Source organism: Procambarus clarkii, chromosome 1 (assembly GCF_040958095.1).
Source record: "Procambarus clarkii isolate CNS0578487 chromosome 1, FALCON_Pclarkii_2.0, whole genome shotgun sequence".
In the NCBI taxonomy this organism is placed as follows: Eukaryota; Metazoa; Arthropoda; class Malacostraca; order Decapoda; family Cambaridae; genus Procambarus; species Procambarus clarkii.
In genome coordinates, this window is record NC_091150.1 from 33605782 (window position 1) to 33627002 (window position 21221).

General features: G+C 42.5%; 2 protein-coding genes across 2 annotated transcripts in view; one reads left to right on the forward strand and one right to left on the reverse strand.

Moving 5' to 3' along the window:
• Positions 1–20725, reverse strand: part of LOC123754508 (uncharacterized) — a 43173-nt gene extending 22448 nt beyond the window's left edge. The window contains exons 1-2 of the mRNA XM_069326673.1: positions 20635–20725; positions 13–2851 (exon numbers count right to left, since the gene is read on the reverse strand). Coding sequence (XP_069182774.1) covers positions 13–2820 — 2808 coding nt within the window. The 5' untranslated portion in view covers positions 2821–2851; positions 20635–20725. The remainder of the gene's footprint in view (positions 1–12; positions 2852–20634) is intronic.
• On the forward strand, positions 8699–9616 carry LOC138362998 (uro-adherence factor A-like). Its single transcript, XM_069321661.1, has one exon. The coding sequence runs from the start codon at positions 8699–8701 to the stop codon at positions 9614–9616; it is 918 nt and encodes a 305-aa protein (XP_069177762.1).
• Positions 20726–21221: the final 496 nt, after the last annotated feature.

Here is a 21221-nt window from a genome sequence, read left to right on the forward strand (position 1 = left end):
CCTGTTAGTTACCTTACATATATGGCAGACATAACGCGTGTCGGGACCACGCTGACCGTGCGTGAGAGTCTTGTGTGCCAACACGTGAGCTAGCAGGTCATTCTTAAAGTTGCACAAGTCGCACTTATGATCACCTGTCAGATCCTGCGGGACGCCGGAACAGAATCGCTGATGCTGTGCTAGATCGGAGCGGAGTGGAGGTACCACGCCACACAAGTGGCAAGGTGTGCTGTCTTTCTTGTGCTCCTGGCACATGTGTCGCCGCAAAGCGGGGAGGTCCTCCAGCTCCTCGTAGCAGAGGCTGCAGGTCCTCACCACAGACATGCCACTCTGGCGCTCAAGGGTTGCCCGGTGCTCGGCCGACCGCCTGTGTAATTCCGCCTGACGATGGGTGGAAAAGGCGAGGCCGCAGACGAAACAGTGGTAAGATGTACTTTTACCATTCTTATTCTCGTGGGTCTCTCTGATATGAGCACGAATTTGTCGCTCACGTAATGCCTTGAAGGTACAGTGAGGGCAGCGAAGGCTTCGTTGATCACTGGCCTGAAAGCTGGAGTCTTTGTGATGAATCCTGCAATGGGTACGGTACTGCCGCCGGTACCTGAAGGCTCCGTCTCCCAGCGGACATACTACCGCCGTCCTGCTGCTTAATATTACTTGTCGCGCCTGCAGCACCGTGTCTCGTGCGTTGTCTAGATGATGAGGTGTTTGCAGGTGCCGGAGAACCCCAGAGAGTTGCATCTCATCTTCGTCAGTACAAGCGGAACATACATACAAGGTCTTCACCTCATCGTCTTCAGGGCCAGCAACATGTGTTTTCATGTGAGTAAAAAAATCTTCTTGCAAGTTGCAGTAGAACTTGCACTCACTACACATAAATGGTGACGTTTTTAAAATTGCGCTAAAATTATTGAGTATTATTTGATTAAAATTGTCATCAATTTCGTCACATGTGTTCTGCTTATACTCCAGCTCGTTGTGGATGTGCGCCAGAGAGGCGATGTGCAGCGCTGTGTAAGGTTCTCCGAAAGACAGCTTGCAGATGGGGCACAGAAGTTTTGGGGTCACCACTGACACTTTTTGTACTTCTTCCTCTTCGTCCACGTTAGCTTCTTTCTTCACTTCCTGCTTAACACATGGCAACGTCTTGTCTACAAGCGCTTCATTTGTACTTTTGGGCATATTGGTCCGCTTTGACGTCTGGATCTTGTTCTTCTCACCAGAAGACACAATTTTTCTGCTCTTCATCTGTGCAATGGTTGACTTTAGGAAGCTCTGTGCTTCCAACTTCTTTGATCTGACTGGTCTGCTAGATATTGTTGATGAAGTAATCACTTTAGAGGTTTTAATTATATTCCTTCCTGAGGCCTTGTTTATGCCTACGAGGTGGAGGTCAGAGTTGGTGTGGCGTTCATGTGGACTTTTTTTGCCGGGAAGCCACTTACCTTTAGTGTGTGATGGAGGAGGTGGTATTAGCGAGTCGTCATCTTCCTCTGCATCATCGTCCTCCATGTCCTCCTCTTCATCCAGATCAATCTTTGGTGTGGACGGCCTCCACTTCCCGCCGACAGAGGGAGGTGGTCGGCTACCGGGTCTCCACTTACCTCCAGTGTGATGATGAGGCGGTCTTGTGTCGTCGTCCTCATCTTCATCGAGCTCCTCGTCGCCTTCGTGTCGTCTCTTCGTAGGTGCCTTGACACTGCTCCTCAGCTCAAGTGAAGAGAGAAAGTCGTCTTGGCGAAGTTCAGAGTTTTCCTGAGCAGTGTGTCCGTTCCCGGAGGGCAACTGAGGCTCGCTGTACTTGAGATTACCTTCTTTAAACTCTGCTCCGGAGACTCCTAGCTCTTGATTACTTCTTTTCTCCGTGTCTAGCTCTCTCTCCTTAGTGTTTTGATTTTCAAGGTTTTCTTCTATTTTCATAAGTATCTGTGCTGCCTGTTTAGCTTTGCATTGTTCGAGTGTTGGAACTGCCGACAGGAGAGTCTCCTGTGGTGGAGGCTGAAGGGAATAAAATTCAGAATATCTCGATTCAAAATTTTGGCTTTCAAGTTCATAGGACGTAGAGGCAACCTTAAAGAGAGTTATAGCTTCGCTGTGAGACTCGGACTCTCCTTCTGGCTGGATCTTACTGTGGTCGTTAAAGGTGTCAAACTGCCTGAAAAGCGATATGTTAGCGGACTCCTGACCATGAGGCAAGAGAGGGTCGCTGTAACTAGTGAAGGGAGCCTGCGAGGGCGTCTGTGTGTGACCTAGGGGCAAGGATTCCTGGTGCTTACGCTTCAGTGAGGAGTGCCCATTGCTGATTTGAGATTCTGAGTGAGACTGGGGCAAGGCAGAAGTAAACTCCTCCATGACGGTGTATGAATCATGAAGGGGACTCACTTGTGCTCTCGACACCGGCAGAATCACTGCTGCTTGCTGCTGCTGCTGCTGCTGCTGCTGCTGCCTTACATAACAACTGCCCAGTTGCACAGAGGTTGACGACGCGTATTTGGCACCGTCAACATTTCCTTCCGGGTGGCTCAAAGCCTCCTGAGACTCCTCATGGCTCGCAAATTTGGTGTCGCGTTGAAAGGTCTTGCTGGCGGATGAGTACTGCACTACGGTCTCCTGGCCACCACCACCACCACCACCGGTCTTGCCTGAGTCCTCCCTCTCATAGCTCTCTCTACCCTTGTCTGGCTGCTGTGGGTGGCGATGCTTCGTTTTCTGTGCGACGGCGGGAGCGCATCCCGCCCGCCGGTGGCTAACGTAGTTATTCAAACCAACGATAGTTGCTCGACAACGGAGGCACATGTGGGCATCCTCCACCTCGTCCATACCTCACGTTGGCGTCTACCGAGGTAGGGACCTGCCAGAGTAGATGTATGTCTACTTAGAAACGTTTTATAGCAAAAAACATGACCAAACAAATTATAATAAACTCCTGGAGCAACACCGGCGCTGACTCCTCACCTGCGGAAAGATAAGGTGACGCAAAACACATTAATACAAACGATCAGTCACAATAACGTGGTTCAAGATATGATAACCAAACCACACATCAGAAAATTAAGAAACGTCGACGTTTCGGTCCGTCCTGAATCATTACATGACAATATAATTGCATTAGCATATAATGGTCCGAACCGAAACGTCGTCATTCCTTCATTTTCTGATGTGTGGTGTGGCCATCAAAGTTGACACAGCGAGTACCTAAACAGCTCTTCAAACAGTCCGGGGCGTCTAATGTGGCCTCGCTCTGGGGGAGGAGAGGGAAATATTAGATATTTACATCAAGATACCTGTCTGTTAGCCTTGAAAACTTTGTCAGGTATCCCAGCATCTGGAACAGAGCCGGTGTATATAGCTACGAGCACGGCTTCATTAGCCTTGGAAATCAGAGATAATGACTGGAACGCCGTCAGGTGAAGGTTACCTGATGCTTGACATCAATATGAAGCTGTAACATATGTAATTCACCCCCCCCCCCCTGCCCCCTCCTCTCACACATGTGTATATATTCCGAGTGTGTGTGTTCGGCGCTCATTTGCTTGCGAGTGTGTGATGTTGAGGAATATATTAGCAAGTTATTTGTAATCCATATTAAGGCGGTGTAATCCGCGTCAGTACAAGACAAGGGCAGAAGACAGGGGGGGAAGCGTCTTACGACATGCCAGGCGGGGCTCAGGGAAAACACAGAGCGTAATAATTAACTAGAGCCAAGGAAATGCTATCTATATACATTTTTTACTGATTATTTATAAATAAATGTAACAAAACACTGTGTTGCCTCTTAACCCGAACAGCATACTGTAGTTCATGGTATACACTTCCATTGTATTTACTCGTCATTTAAAGTCTCTACGAGTGTGTGTAATATACAACTGTATACGATAAATGTCTGTTTAGTATATTTATTTACCATAAGGGCTATATGTTATATAAATGACAGCTTTTAATGGTGTTTACTGTTGAAGTGTCTCCAGCCATGCTGGTCTGCGTATACCTGCCATTCTAGTGAGGGTATACCTGCCATTCTAGTCTGGGTATACCTATCATTCTAATCTGGGTATACCTGCCATTCTAATCTGGGTATACCTGCCATTCTAGTCTGGGTATACCTGCCATTCTAGTCTGGGTATACCTGCCATTCTAGTCTGGGTATACCTGCCATTCTAGTCTGGGTATACCTGCCATTCTAATCTAGGTATACCTGCCATTCTAGTCTGGGTATACCTGCCATTCTAGTCTGGGTATACCTGCCATTCTAATCTGGGTATACCTGCCATTCTAGTCTGGGTATATCAGCCATGCTGGTCTGGGTATACCAATAGTGACATTGATCATGAGAGACATTAAAACACTCACACAAAACGAATCAGAATTATCATCGTCGTTTATTTGTTATGCCAAATCCAATTAATTCTCTCCCTAATTCTTAGGCAAGCAATGTAATGCTCCCCAAAAAGTATCCTTATTGTTATATTTTGCTCAGCCTGTGTACTTAACAAGGTGCACTTAGAACATTAAAATATAAGGTGTTTAATTTCCAAGTATTGAAACATAAAGTATCCCTGTGTATTTTGACTTGTGTAAGTAATATATTGACTTACGACTGAGAAATATTTCTGTGTACACACAAATATATTCTCAATATTTTGAGAATATATATAATTTCTATATATAAGAATATAGAGACAACATCACAACATCATCACTAAATTTGCAGATGACGTGACCCATGTAGTAACATCAAACCCGGAGGGACAATCAACCACTCCACTCCACCACACCACAATCAACCAAACACTCCACTCCACCACACCAACACTCCACACTCCCAACCAAACACTCCACTCCACCACACCAACACTCCACCACACCAACACTCCCAACCAAACACTCCAAAAGCGAACTGCGAAACAGGAAAGAAAATGAAGAATCACCACTATCTTTGACAAGATCCAAATGAGCATAGTTGGATGTCAAGCATTCTCAACAGACAACGATGGTGGGGATAAGAATTAGGGGAGAACAATCAAGAACTCCAAAAATAGGCTACAATATCAACAGACTACTTAACTCCACCCCTCCCTCCTCCCCCATGGACCTGACCACATAAAACAAATCCACAAGGGCCGTGACGAGGATTCGAACCTGCGTCCAAGAGCATCCCAGACGCTGCCTTAATCTGACCACCTGATTCAACCAACTGAAAATCCGAAGTCCAAAACAAGGCACTCTGCTTCTCTGCCAACATCAACATGAATGACGGTGTAAGAGCAGACCCGCTTCACAGACTCTCTCAAGATGATAATCATGAAGTATAAGTATAGATGCCACACCTGTGACAGGTAAAAACAGTTTTGTTTTTTAAGAAACAGTGCCATCTGTTGCATGTAAGAGCAACACACACACTCTTATATGTTACGATTCCATTTCAATGTTTCCAGTTTCATTGATAAATTGAATTTTCATAGATTTCGATTTATTTTCATTTTGATTTAATTATTTTGTGTGACATTGCGTCGGAATTGAGCTTTGTTGTTTACCATATCGTTCATTTTGTGAGTATAGTGTATTTTCTTAATTTTTTATTTTTCATTTCGTTTTTTTAACTGTTCTTATTTTTCAGTGATGAGAACATCCGATCATTTGATAGTCCCAATTTTCTGACGGGAACATCAGATAATTTGGGAATGCATCGGACGAGGGAGTTGGGAATGGTGGGGAGGACGAGGAGACGGGGGAGTTGGGGATGGTGGGGACGAGGGGACGGTAGAGTGGGGAATGGTGGGGAGGACTGGGGGATAGGGGGGGAAGATTGCTGTGGCCGGATACAGCTAGTATATATATATATATATATATATATATATATATATATATATATATATATATATATATATATATATATATATATATATATATATATATATATATATATATGCGAGTGTAACAAGCACATTCCTATAAAAACCACCACATCTGAAGGCACAAAACATGTCTGTGGAACATATCCAAAAACATAACCTCTCCAAGAGTAAGAGCAACGCATGTACACGAGTGCCAGAGTATGTATATATGCACGCAGCAAAGTATGCATATATGCATATCCACATGTGTTGAAATACCTGCGAAGAACCACACACACACACACACACACACACACACACACACACACACACACACACACACACACACACTCACACACACACACACACACACACACACACACACACACACACACACACACACACACACTACGGGAATTAAACCTCACTTCGCTGGAAGACAGAAGAGTTAGGGGGGACATGATCACCACATTCAAGATTCTGAAGGGAATTGATAGGGTAGATAAAGACAGTCTATTTAACACAAGGGGAACACGCACAAGGGGACACAGGTGGAAACTGAGTGCCCAAATGAGCCACAGAGATATTAGAAAGAACTTTTTAAGTGTCAGAGTGGTTGACAAATGGAATGCATTAGGGGGTGATGTGGTGGAGGCTGACTCCATACACAGTTTCAAATGTAGATATGACAGAGCCCGATAGGCTCAGGAATCTGTACACCTGTTGATTGACGGTTGAGAGGCGGGACCAAAGAGCCAGAGCTCAACCCCCGCAAACACAACTAGGTGAGTACAACTAGGTGAGTACACACACACACACACACACACACACACACACACACACGCACACACACACACACACACACACACACACACACACACATACACACACACACACACACACACACACACACACACACACACACACACACACACACACACACACACTCACACTCACACTCACACACACACACACATACTCACACTCACACTCACACACACTCACACACTCACCAGCCACAATGCTCACAAAGAGAACATGATAAGCTTAACTTCCAAACACTCATAAATTTCGTTTTATTCCCAAACTTCACATTCCTCGTCCACCTATAGGCTAAATTATATATATATATATATATATATATATATATATATATATATATATATATATATATATATATATATATATATATATATATATATATAATTGAAAGTCAACGAGAACGTGCCTAACCGCTTCCGTCCACCCCGGGGACTGAACCCGAGTCCCTGGAATGTGAGCCGATGATGTAGAGCAGTGTGCTACAGGCAGTGTTTGTCACCGGGGTTCGGGGCAGGAAGACAGCGTATGAACAAATCCACAAGGGCCGTGACGAGGATTCGAACCTACGTCCGAGAGGATCCCAGACGCTGCCTTCATCGTATGGTCGATGCTCACAGGTTTTAAGATCCTGTGAAGGAACCGGCGCAGTACCGCTCCACCAGCCTGTGAGTGGTGGCGGGGGGGGGGGGGAGAACTCCTCCACATATTTTAAAGGCAATTTTAATATCGGATATTATTTTTATCGTTGTTTATGTGCATCAGTGATGATATGTGAGGAGTGCAGACGAGGCACCAATACATATCTTGACGCTGCATAGTGAATAATTGTAAAATATATTCTTTATGGGAGCTGGAACGGAGCCTTAATATTTTCCTGGAGACGATGGGAAGGGAAGTGGGAAGGGAGGGGAAGGTAGGTCGTTGTTACCACTTGCACTCACCACTGGGTAATGTCGGACTCACCACCCACCACTGGGTAATGTACGGACTCACCACCCACCACTGGGTAATGACGGACTCACCACCCACCACTGGGTAATGAAGGACTCACCACCCACCACTGTGTAATGAACGACTCACCACCCACCACTGGGTAATGACGGACTCACCACCCACCACTGTGTAATGACGGACTCACCACCCACCACTGGGTAATGACGGACTCACCACCCACCACTGGGTAATGAAGGACTCACCACCCACCACTGTGTAATGAACGACTCACCACCCACCACTGGGTAATGACGGACTCACCACCCACCACTGTGTAATGACGGACTCACCACCCACCACTGTGTAATGAACGATCCACCACCCACCACTGGGTAATGACGGACTCACCACCCACCACTGGGTAATGAACGACTCACCACCCACCATCTGGGTAATGAACGACTCACCACCCACCACTGGGTAATGAACACGTGTTCATGACATGAAATGTATAATATTGTACTTATTATCTGTACTTGGTCATCTTTGTGTAATTATCTATGCCTCAAAATATAGAGTTAAGAAGCGTGGTTCCTTAACCATAACTCCAATGTTGAAGTTATTGTCGGGCCGCTTGTCCAGCCTGAAATTAAGTTAGGCAAGGTAGTTTAGGTAAACTTTAGCCGAGTAAAGCTAAGTTAGGTTAGAATGATAAGGTTTAGCTAGGTTAAGTTCGGTGTTGTTATGCTTAGCTAGATTAGGTTAGGTTCAGAAAATGTTTTACCTGATGAAATACATGGAGGTTATTGTTGTCCTTAAGGTATTCAGATTAACCAATTTGCTGTGGCTGTCATGTGTACCACTGGGACGATGAATGTCGTGTATGAGAGTGATGTTATGTATGAGAGTGATGTCATGTATGAGAGTGATGTGGTGTATGAGAGTGATGTCATGTATGAGAGTGATGTGGTGTGCGAGAGTGATGTGGTGTATGAGTGATGTCATGTATGAGAGTGATGTCGTGTATGAGAGTGATGTCATGTATGAGAGTGATGTCATGTATGAGAGTGATGTGGTGTGCGAGAGTGATGTGGTGTATGAGTGATGTCATGTATGAGAGTGATGTCGTGTATGAGAGTGATGTCATGTATGAGAGTGATGTCATGTATGAGAGTGATGTGGTGTATGAGAGTGATGTCATGTATGAGAGTGATGTCATGTATGAGAGTGATGTGGTGTATGAGAGTGATGTCATGTATGAGAGTGATGTCGTGTATGAGAGTGATGTGGTGTATGAGAGTGATGTCATGTATGAGAGTGATGTCATGTATGAGAGTGATGTGGTGTACGAGAGTGATGTCATGTATGAGAGTGATGTCGTGTACGAGAGTGATGAGGTGTATGAGAGTGATGTCATGTATGAGAGTGATGTGGTGTGCGAGAGTGATGTGGTGTATGAGAGTGATGTCATGTATGAGAGTGATGTCGTGTATGAGAGTGATGTCATGTATGAGAGTGATGTCTTGTATGAGAGTGATGTCGTGTATGAGAGTGATGTCATGTATGAGAGTGATGTCATGTATGAGAGTGATGTCATGTATGAGAGTGATGTCATGTATGAGAGTGATGTCATGTATGAGAGTGATGTCATGTATGAGAGTGATGTCATGTATGAGAGTGATGTCGTGTATGAGAGTGATGTCATGTATGAGAGTGATGTCATGTATGAAAGTGATGTCATGTATGAGAGTGATGTCATGTATGAGAGTGATGTGGTGTACGAGAGTGATGTGGTGTATGAGTGTGATGTCATGTATGAGAGTGATGTCATGTATGAGAGTGATGTCATGTATGAGAGTGATGTCATGTATGAGAGTGATGTGGTGTACGAGAGTGATGTGGTGTACGAGAGTGATGTGGTGTATGAGAGTGATGTTCGTACATGCTTGACGAGGGGCGAACACGACGCCCTCGCCTCCCCGAACACATATGCACTAGCATCTCATTATTCTTTATTACTCTACTAAATACGACTATGAATGAACAACCTGCGTAAGCCTTCAGTGGCACGCTAGGCACTGCCCATGGATTACTGCCACTCCCGGCCCGCCTGGAGCGAGGGGGGGGGGGTGACGAAGCTCGTAAGGTAAGGTAATGAGGAGAAAGTACTAATTCACTACGGATAATGGCTCTCGGAAGGGCTATGTTGACAAGGAACTGGGATGACAGTGTCCGACCACTTGGCCTATCGGGACTCGAGGACCGACGATCTGGCGAGTAGCGAGGCCCCTCGTTCTGCCGACCTAGGGCTGAGTGGTAGGGGCAGCTAGTAGTCCTTCGGGCATGTGAAGGGTGATCTGGTTGTCCAAGACTGTGCTGCTGCTGCTTGCTGGTGTCGGGGATCGCATCTCTTGCACAACACGGTACACAGTGCGGGGGTTGGCAGGTGGTATGGGGCGAGGGTGACACACCCTCCATGGTAACGCCCATGTACAGGGGTACCAGCTAGGCTACATGGCTACGTGAAGCCTATCACTGAAACTAAGTAAATCTATACTATAAGAGAGTATGTCTGTCTGTCCAAAGTTGGAGACCACTCTGGAGACTGGAGTTGGAAGGAGGTTGGCGGGTTAACCTTACCCAAATTTTCAGAGGGAACGGTCTGGGGTCGGGAACGAACATAGGCTGGTCGGGGTAATCAGAATTCAAAAGGGAACAGCGTGTTAGGGTCATATTCAGACCCCCACGACGATTTTTTGGCACCGGACGCCGGCTGCACAAGTAAATGTTGAAAAAAATGAACAAATCTTATTGTAACATGCACCATTATCGACTGATCTCGCAAACCCTCACATAAATTTGTTGCTGTCAATAATTTGCCCGTACTCGCATAAACCAGACGCTTCTTACACAGCTTCAAAAGTTTCTCAAGTTAAGGAGCTGTAGCAGAGTAAGGGGGGAACTATTCTTTATTTTTTGTTAGTATTTCATACCACTGAGTTCCTCTCATTGGCGACAACCCACACATTAGACAATTTTTTTTATGACAGAGTATATATATATATATATATATATATATATATATATATATATATATATATATATATATATATATATATATATATATACATATATATATATATATATATATATATATATATATATATATATATATATATATATTACACGGATGGATGTAGATGGGTGAATAAATTTAAAAAAAATGGATAGAAGAATTGATGGGTAGACGGATAGACATAAATGAACAGATAAATGGTTCTATAGATGCGTAGATGGATGGACAAATGAATAGGTAGACGAATAAATAGATAGATGGATAGCTAGTTGGATTGATAGATTGGTGGACAGATTGTGAGATAGATGGATGGATAGATAGATATGTGGGATAGATAGATACATGGATGGATAAATGCATAAATAGATGGATGGATAGGTAGTTGACTAGATAGATGGTTAGTTAGATAGATAGATGGTAAGATGGATGGGTTGATAGATAAATGGATAGAAAGACAGATGGATAGATATGAGGAGCCACAGATAGATGGACAGGTGGATAGATATATGGATGGATAAATAGTGGATAGATGGATGGATAGTTAATGAACAGCTGAGTGATAGACCCGGGCAATACCGGGTGCCCCGCTAGGGAAGAGTATCTATTTGTTCAAGGTTGAAGACAAGTCTGTCACAGTGAACAGTGAGGCCTGAGACAGTGAACAGTGAGGCCTGAGACAGTGAACAGTGAGGCCTGAGACAGTGAACAGTGAGGCCTGTGACAGTGTACAGTGACATATTAGCGCCCCCTGCAGTGCTCTTCCTACTACAGTGACGCATGATCTCAATAAATTGATGATAAAGCGAGTGTTGAAATATGTTAATTGATTAGTGGCTTGAATGTTGAAGAAGGAAGTGTAGCAAGGAAGTGTGTGTGTGTGTGTGTATTGTGTATGTGTGTTTGGAGAGTGTATATCTCACTGTCTGCTGTGGTTAGTTAGGTAGCAGTCACCTCACTACTGAGCACATACACAGCGGGGGCTTGGGAAGCGTGCGCACCACCGACGCATACAACGTGGCTTAGACCACTGACGCATCACTACCGGTCTCACCCGCCGGACGCAGGCCCCCAGGACGCAGGCCCCCCAGGACGCAGGCCCCCAGGACGCAGGCCCCCAGGACGCAGGCCCCCAGGACGCAGGACGCAGGCCCCCAGGACGCAGGCCCCCAGGACGCAGGACGCAGGCCCCCAGGACGCAGGACGCAGGCCCCCAGCACATGATCAACACACTACAGGTGAGCGCCGGGAGTTGATGACCACAAGACGAGAGGTCACTACCACCCTTCCCACGGAACACGTCGCACGATCACCGCTACCTTACAAATGAGCACTTCACGTCAGCACACTCCTGTGCACACCAAGCCGTCACCACACTCCTGCTCAACACCTTGGTCACTGTCACTCTACTACTGGACATGTGAACAGGTCCAGTAGGAAGTAGTTGAAGGGGTTACCGCAAGAAATGCAACTTCTCCCTCAACTAGTACGTCTCTTTTTTGCATGTTAAGGTCCCCAGTGTACACATTACAAAGCATTATGAAAAGTAGCAGCTCACAATTATCCACGTTTTCTATGCCTCGGTGGTTTAGGTCAACCCGTTCTCGCACTTTCGTACAGTCAATATTGGCTTATTAAATGAGTGCATATGTGACATACTAATTTATTGTGAATATTTTAGTTTACCTTGAAAATCTTCATAGAAAACACCGACCTTGCCTAACCTTATTAGTATGTTAAGATAAGTATCTTATTGCTTCGGAATTACAATTATTACTTAACCTATACCTATAATAGGTTAAGGGATGTTCCTTGGGTTCGTGCGTTTCTGGTTAGGTTAGCACGTTGTATTTCGTACGTTGAGGCAAAACAGGAGGACGGGCTGTACAGCAGGAGTGTCAGACAAGGGAAGGAGCCATCTCCAGAGGACACCATGAGATAAACATCACAGCATCAGAGACACACAGGTGGATGCTGAAGGTGAGAGAAAACAGCACAATATCCCTACAAACACACACAGCAGAAAGCAACGCCATCAAGTCGCTATTACGTAAACAAACATAACGTTGTGTGCTTGTTGGAGACACAAGTAGAAGCTGGAATGGCAGACGAGTCGACGGAGTACGTTGAAAGACTCGTACCCTCGACGGGTGGTCAACGGGTGAATGCAACTGAGAACGACAACTCGGAAAGACACCTCAGTTCACCACTTGAAGACAACATATAACGGGGTAGGGCTATTGAAGGTGGGCATTGTTAGGGGGGTAGGACTACTTTAGGTGAGTATTGTTAGGGGGGTAGGACTACTGAAGGTGGGCATTGTTAGGGGGGTAGGGCTATTGAAGGTTAAGTTCCCCCTGGAACACGGTTAACAAACGGGTTTCTAACCAGTGCTGGGTGAGCACGGGCGAACAGTTAAAACCTCCCTGAACAGGGCTCGATCCCAGACGAAACTGCTGGCGAGACGCGGGGCAGATTTGAGAAGATCAGTGCAGGACTCGTGCAGTCTTCCTGGGAAGCCTCGTACACCCCTAGGAAGACTTTTGCAGACTGGGAAGACTCTTACAGTATGGGAATTCTTGAGGACACGGAAAGAAACTGTCAATATTGAGGCACATTCTGCGACCATCCCAGACAGTCTGGAACCCTCCTCTCCCCTTCCCCTCCTCTCCCCTTCCCCTCACTCACTCTGGAAAGAATCAAATTGTGTGGAAACAAGCAGCAGCAGCAGCAGCAGGAGGAGCTCCTGGAAATGTTTGTGAACACTCCGCCCTTGAAACACTGAGAACAAAGGACACACACAGAATCCAGGTAGGCACTATTTAAATTATATGCCAGAGCAGAATACTCGTGCTTCAACACTTACACACACACACACAAAACATACATACGACACAGACACGCGTACTTGACACAAACACACGTAAGCACACACCTTACGTGAGTGGAAGAGAGAAGACTTAGGGGAGACATGATTACAACCTACACAATTCTCAGATGAATTGATAGAACAAATAAATGCAGACAATTTAGCACAGGTGGAACACAGACACGGGGAAACTGGTAAAAATATAGTACCAAAATGAGCCACAGAGACATTAAAAAGAACGTTTTTTTCAGTGTCAAGGTAATTAACAAATGGAATCCACTAGGAAGTGATGTGATCGAGGCAGACTCCATATACAGTTTCAAATGTAAATATAATAGAGCCCAAAAAAGCTAAGGAAACTATGCACCAGTTGACTGACATTTGACATGATTCACAAACCCGTGTTTATTTGTCCTTATCTCTCACTTGATTGTGGTGTTATTGGCTTCTTTTATCTCCTTACGGTTGTGTCTGGCAGCTTCGTCTACACTTAGAATCACAACACAAATATATACAATTCACACACAGGCAGCGAACAACTGTAGCACAACACTACAATACACACAGCCAGTGTCTACTCCTCTCTTATGCCATTATAATCACTATATAAGAAAAAATACTTACTCTAAACATAATATGTTTAAAAATAATATTAATCAATATATACAAAAAATATAATAATCAATATGTACTAAAAATATAATGACCCATATGTACTTAAAATATAATAATCAACATGTACTAAAATACACGAGATATTATACGCTATATAAAATTATCGTATAATTACAACATAACAGAATATGACATAAACAATGTGATAATGTTACTAAATCTGCGAAAATTAAAAACTCAATCATTTTCAGAAATTGGAAAACCTTACAAGTACTCGGAAGTACTGAATTAACGCTGATGTTACAATCTATTCGTGTTTGACACTATTAGCAATTAAACAACAATAAAGTAGCCAATGTTATAGCCAAAATTAATATTAAGTTCAAACATCACCAACTTTATGAGAGAAAGATTAGCCATTACAAACAATAATAGTATAAACAATTGCAGCTAAGTTGTGTTTTATTTACATAATAAGATTATGCAAATTTTAATCAACCAGAAATCTGTGGCATAAAATACCCTACTGTTTCATGTAAAAAAAAAATATGTTTTTTAAACAAAACTTTAGGTGTAATCTAACCTCGATTATATTATAAATTATATTATTATATATTATATATATATTATATATATATATTATATATATATATATATATATATATATATATATATATATATATATATATATATATATATATATATATATATATATATATATATATATATATTAGTATATTTTGGTAGCAGTCTTTCCTGTAGACATATATTATTAAATATGACCGAAAAAGTAAGATTAATAATTCTAACACGAATTTTCTCAATCTTTCGTACATTACGCTTCACTGTTGGAGGAAAATCAAAAATCAATTCTCCAAAATTCATTTTTATTTCTAGTCTGACGCGACACGAGCGCGTTTCGTAAAACTTATTACATTTTCAAAGACTTTAGTTCACAAATACACAACTGAATAGAACTTACGCATCTCCGATTTTATATCTACATTTGAGTGAGGTGGAAGGGGTGATGTGGCATTAACACAAGACAGAACAAAATGTGGTATTAGTAGGGTATTAATTTCATCAACACAAGACAGAACAAGAGTATTAATAGGGTATTAATTTCATCAACACAAGACAGAACACGAAACAATGGATATTGAATAGAAGTGTTTGTAGAAAGCCTATTGGTCCATATTTCTTGATGCTTCTATATTGGAGATATTCACAACTATATTCTACCCACCTCAAGACTCCGCTCCAATATAGAAGCATCAAGAAATATGGACCAATAGGCTTTCTACAAACACTTCTATTCAATATCCATTGTTTCGTGTTCTGTCTTGTGTTGATGAAATTAATACCCTATTAATACTCTTGTTCTGTCTTGTGTTGATGAAATTAATACCCTATTAATACCACATTTTGTTCTGTCTTGTGTTAATGCCACATCACCCCTTCCACCTCACTCAAATGTAGATATAAAATCGGAGATGCGTAAGTTCTATTCAGTTGTGTATTTGTGAACTAAAGTCTTTGAAAATGTAATAAGTTTTACGAAACGCGCTCGTGTCGCGTCAGACTAGAAATAAAAATGAATTTTGGAGAATTGATTTTTGATTTACCTCCAACAGTGAAGCGTAATGTACGAAAGATTGAGAAAATTCGTGTTAGAATTATTAATCTTACTTTTTCGGTCATATTTAATAATATATATATATATATATATATATATATATATATATGTGTGTGTGTGTGTGTGTGTATGTGTGTATTAACTTATTTGTGCTTGCGGGGGTTGAGCTCTGCTCTTTCGGCCCGCCTCTCAACTGTCAATCAATCAACTGTTACTAATTACTAACTAATTTTTGTTTTTCCTCCACAAACACGCACACTGGAAGCAGCCCGTAGCAGCTGTCTAACTCCTAGGTACCTATTTACTGCTAGGTAACAGGTGCATCAGGGTTAAGGAAACTCTGCCCATCTGGCTGTCTCCGCCGGGTGCGTGGGATCGAACCCCGGCCCCTAGGTCCATGAGTCTAGAGCGCTGACCACTAGGCCACCCAGCCCCGGTGTGTGTGTGTGTGTGTGTGTGTGTGTGTGTGTGTGTGTGTGTGTGTGTGTGTGTGTGTGTGTGTGTGTGTGTGTGTGTGTGTGTGTGTACACTCACCTAGTTGTGCTCGCGGGGACTGAACTTCGACTCTTTGGTTCCGCATTTCAACATTCAATCAACTGGTGTACAGAGTCCTGAGCTTATTGGACTCTTATCACATCTTCATTTGAAACTGTGAATGGAGCTTCAACTACTCTGTGTGTGTGTGTAAATAAGAGACCTTTTCCAACGGCATCTTTATAATTACACAACATATGCATGTCAAAAAGTTTCAAGGCCTTGATAATATTTTTGATCCCAGAAAAAATATAGAAAATATAACGCATTTTGAGGGCCGAATTTTCTCAGTGTATATTTTGTTATAATATGTACGATGTGCTTTGCTACGGCAAACTTCAAATAAACTTAGTGGATAACAAAGCTTGAGACGAATAGAACCAATAGTCTCAAACATTTCGTCCAAGAATTCAGAGCTAACAACTCGAATAGCTCTTAGATATATAGAGGGGGAAAAAAGTATTTATTGTTTCACATTGTATCTATGTCCTGAGAAATAATGAACATAAAATAAATTATTTGTAGGTTTTCTGTAAGCACTAAACTTAGGTGAAAAATCTTCCCAATGAATAAGAATATCCTAAGATGGCAAACATTTATCAATTTCAATCTCTATAGTACATGTTATAGAGTTGAGTTGATCATTAACTTTCGTTAAAAATTATGTGGATTTACATTTGAAAGCCAAATAGAGAAAAACATGTGTAACGTTTACCATATTTTTGGGGGGGTGTTGGAAAATATTCTCATGGTCTTGAAACTTTTGGATATGCATGTGTTGTTAATTATAAAAATACAGGTGGAAAATTATTAGTTAGGAACAGCCCTCGTTGTGATAATTGTGTCATTTATAAAATACTTTGCAAAGTGTTCTGAATAGATCAAACAGCAAAAGTTTTGAAGTTTCGAATTTCACAATATAAATATTCTGTAAACACAGGCCAATTATCTAACACAGATAACACTCCAATTATCTAACACTTTATATATATATATATATATATATATATATATATATATATATATTAGTATATATATGTTAGTATATATATATATATATATGTTAGTATATATATGTTAGTATATATATATATATATATATATATATATATATATATATATATATATATATATATATATATATATATATATATATATATACTAACAATGTGTTTAGTGTTTTCAAAATCTAGCCATAAATCGGGTAAAACACGGAAACGTTCGGAATTTTCTTTCATTTTCAAATAGGATACTTACGCATATATTTGTGTGTATTCGCCTAATTATATTCACCTAGTTGTGCTTGCGGGGGTTGAGCTCTGCTCTTACGGCCCGCCTCTCATCTGTCAATCAATCAACTGTTACTAACTACTAACTATTTTTGTTTCCCTCCACGCCCACACGCCCACACACACACACACACACACACACACACACACACACACACACACACACACACACACACACACACACACACACACACACACACCAGGAAGCAGCCCGTAACAGGTGTCTAACTCCCTGGTACCTATTTAGTGCTAGGAAACAGGGACATCAGGGTAAAAAGTTATCTGCCCATTTTGTTTCTGCCATCACCGGGGATTGAAATCGAACCATAGGATTACGAATCCAGAGCCCTGTCCACTCAGCTATTATACCCCCCCGTGTGTAGAGGGGGGGGGGGGGTTAATTACCTGAGTGTAGTTACAGGATGAGAACTACCTCGTGGTGTCCCTTCTTCCTTGTACTCTTGGTCGTATGGCTCTTTGAAATTACTGTACTGAAGGATTTGGCCTCTACGACCTTCTTACTTAACTTGTTCCAACCGTCTACCACTCTGTTTGCAAAAGCGAACTTTGCAATGTTTTTTTTTATCAGCTTTGTGTAGATAGTTTGAATCTATATCTCCACGTTTTTTTTTAGTTGCAGTGTTCAAACATTTTATCGATATCTGTTTTGTGTGTGGGGAAGTGAAGGAGAGCTGAAGATTAGTTAGTTAGTGCTAGTTAGTTAGTGCTAGTTAGATCTAGTTAGTGCTGAAGATCTAGTTAGTGCTAGACCTAGCCATGAGGTCTAGCACTAACACTAGAGGTCAGTTGAGGCTTTGGCTGCATATTACAGTAGCATACGATATGCATATTCTTATAAATAATCTCCTCTTGTGTCTCTCTCATCAATCTTCAATCAATTAGCGCACTTTGTCACTAACCTCTCTTCCATTGTAGAGAGTTGAAGTTCCATTGTAACCTCTCTTTTGACTTGCTGTACGAAGCCTTCCTGCTCTTTCTTCACTTCTTCTGCGAGCTGTTGTTCTCGTCAAGTGCTTGTCTCTCTACTTTAACTCTTGATTCTCTTCAGTATTTCCCAAGTTGTGATCATGTCTCCTCTACTTTCTTCCCCCAGTGCCGTGCGATTTTCAGTATTTGTTCTCGGTATCTCCAAAGTGTGAGCGTACACTTGTGTGTGTGTGTGTGTGTGTGTGTGTGTGTGTGTGTGTGTGTGTGTGTGTGTGTGTGTGTGTGTGTGTGTGTGTGTGTGTGTGTGTGTGCGCGTGTGTGTGTGTGTGTGCGTGCACGCGTGTATTTTACTATATGTGCCTGTAGAATCGATCTATTAGCCTTTGGGACCCCGTCTTTCTAACTGATCTATTTCTCCTCTATTAGGTCTACTACAAGCATTTATCTCTAACACACGCGAGCACTCACACACTCAAACTGAAAAACTGGTGGAAACTGAGTATTAGATGAGCCATAGAGACAGAGCAGTTAATAAATGGAATGCATTAAGAAGTGATGTGGTGGAGGCAGACTCCATACACAGTTCCAAATGTAGAAATGATAGAGCCCAATAGGTTCAGGAATCTGTACATCAGTTGATTCACGGTTGAGAGGCGAGATCAAAGAGCCGAAGCTCAAACCCCGCAAGCACAACTAGGTGAGTATCACCATGTAAGTACACACGCGCACACATCGCCAGGAAGCAGCCGTCTAACTCCCAGGTACCTATTTACTGCTAGATGAACAGACGCATTAGGTGAAAGAAACTGCCCATTTGTTCTTGCCTCGATCGGGAATCGAACCCGAGGCCTTAGGACTACAGACTGCAGCTCTGTCAACACAGCCGCGGGGCCCTGTGTGTGTGTACTCACCTAGTTGTGCTTGCGGGGGTTGAACTTCGTCTCTTTGGTCGCGCCTCTCAACTGTCAATCAACAGGTGTACAGATTCCTGAGCCTATTAGGCTCTATCCTATCTACATTTGAAAGTTCGTGTGTGTGTGTGTGTGTTTTGTGTAAGTGTGTGTTTGTATTTTGTGTATCTGTGTATGTGTATGTGTGTGTGAGTGTGTCCTTGTGCGTACGTGTGTTTGCTTTCCCTATATTCATGCAGGTATTAAATAAGTAAATAGATTAAACATATAGAAGGGGGTACCACCTCTGGTGCAAGTGTAGGGACCCTAGCCATGGAGAAGAAAATAAAGAGTACTCAGAGAAGACCTTGTGGATCATATATATATTATACATGTATATATATATATATATATATATATATATATATATATATATATATATATATATATATATATATATATATATATATATATATATATATATACATACATACATACATACATACATATATGTTTGTGTGTGTGCGTGTGTAATAAAATATATAATAGACGCAATTAAAACCATTATATTACCACTAGTATACATTTGTGATACTGGGAGCGTGGCGGCGTGCAGGGTTTCTGTATTGATTAACCAGAATTAGCACCAGGCTTCATAAATTACGAACATACTGCATCTATTTTTGCATCCGGCATCATTCTCACAAAAAATACTACCAGGAGATGCATTCATTTCTTGTAACATCACTCTGTATAGCTTTAGAAAACTAAGAGAAGTTCAGAAATTCCCGGAATGAGTGAAGTCAGAGCACACCGTGAGCTTCAAATAGCGCGCTCGGAAGCTGTTGTGACTAGTGCTGCCACCTACCATAAACAACATGCTCCTATGTTTGACAACTTTGCGGAATTGAGCTTTAATTCGGCTTGCCACCTATCTGAGGACAAGCCTTACATGATGAAATATATACTGAAGAATGGGGCTTGTAAATTAATTCCTAATAACAAAGAAATATCGTGATTTACGACTTGGTTCACCGGGTACGGTACGCCATGTTAGCTCAGATGTTTACTGAGACAAAGGCGCTCGGAAACAGTTTCTCCCTTCTATTAATGAAGCCCAGGATTGGAGACTAAATTTTACTAGCACAACCTGACCTTAAGAGTGTAATTCAACTCTATGTTTCTACATACCTTCATAAAAAACGTCGTAAACTCCGAAAACAATCACCAAATGCTGTCGCTGACGAATGTACCGTATAGCACTGAGGAGGAGGAGTCGACTGACAAGCTCCGCCCATCTTGCCGTGACGTCGACAAGAAACGCCTACATTTAGGCAACGTCACAACGCTCCGCCCATATTTACGATGACGTCACCTTGAGGCTCCTCCCTCGACCAGATGACATCCCAAGACGGACAGGAACGTTTAGATTCTGACAACCTGGTGCAGCGGGAGGATGTGCCGCCATGCGAGCCGCACACTGGCATGGTTTTAGGCGGTGTTGCAAGGGTTAACTTGCATTAATCAGTGTGTTTGGAATAGGCATGTGCATGTTCAGTGGATACAAGTTGGATACACAATGTGTCAGTGAGTGTAGAAGCATAAATTTAACGATGGAGCTGTGAGCAAGTGCGTATGTACTACGAAGTTGGAGATTGCAATAGTTTGCTATTGTTGGAAGTGTCACTGTTGCAAGCTTGCAGGGATCCCATTGACGACTGCCGAGCTGTTCACGGTGTCAAGAACGACCCAAGATGCCGCGCCGGAAGCAGGACTGC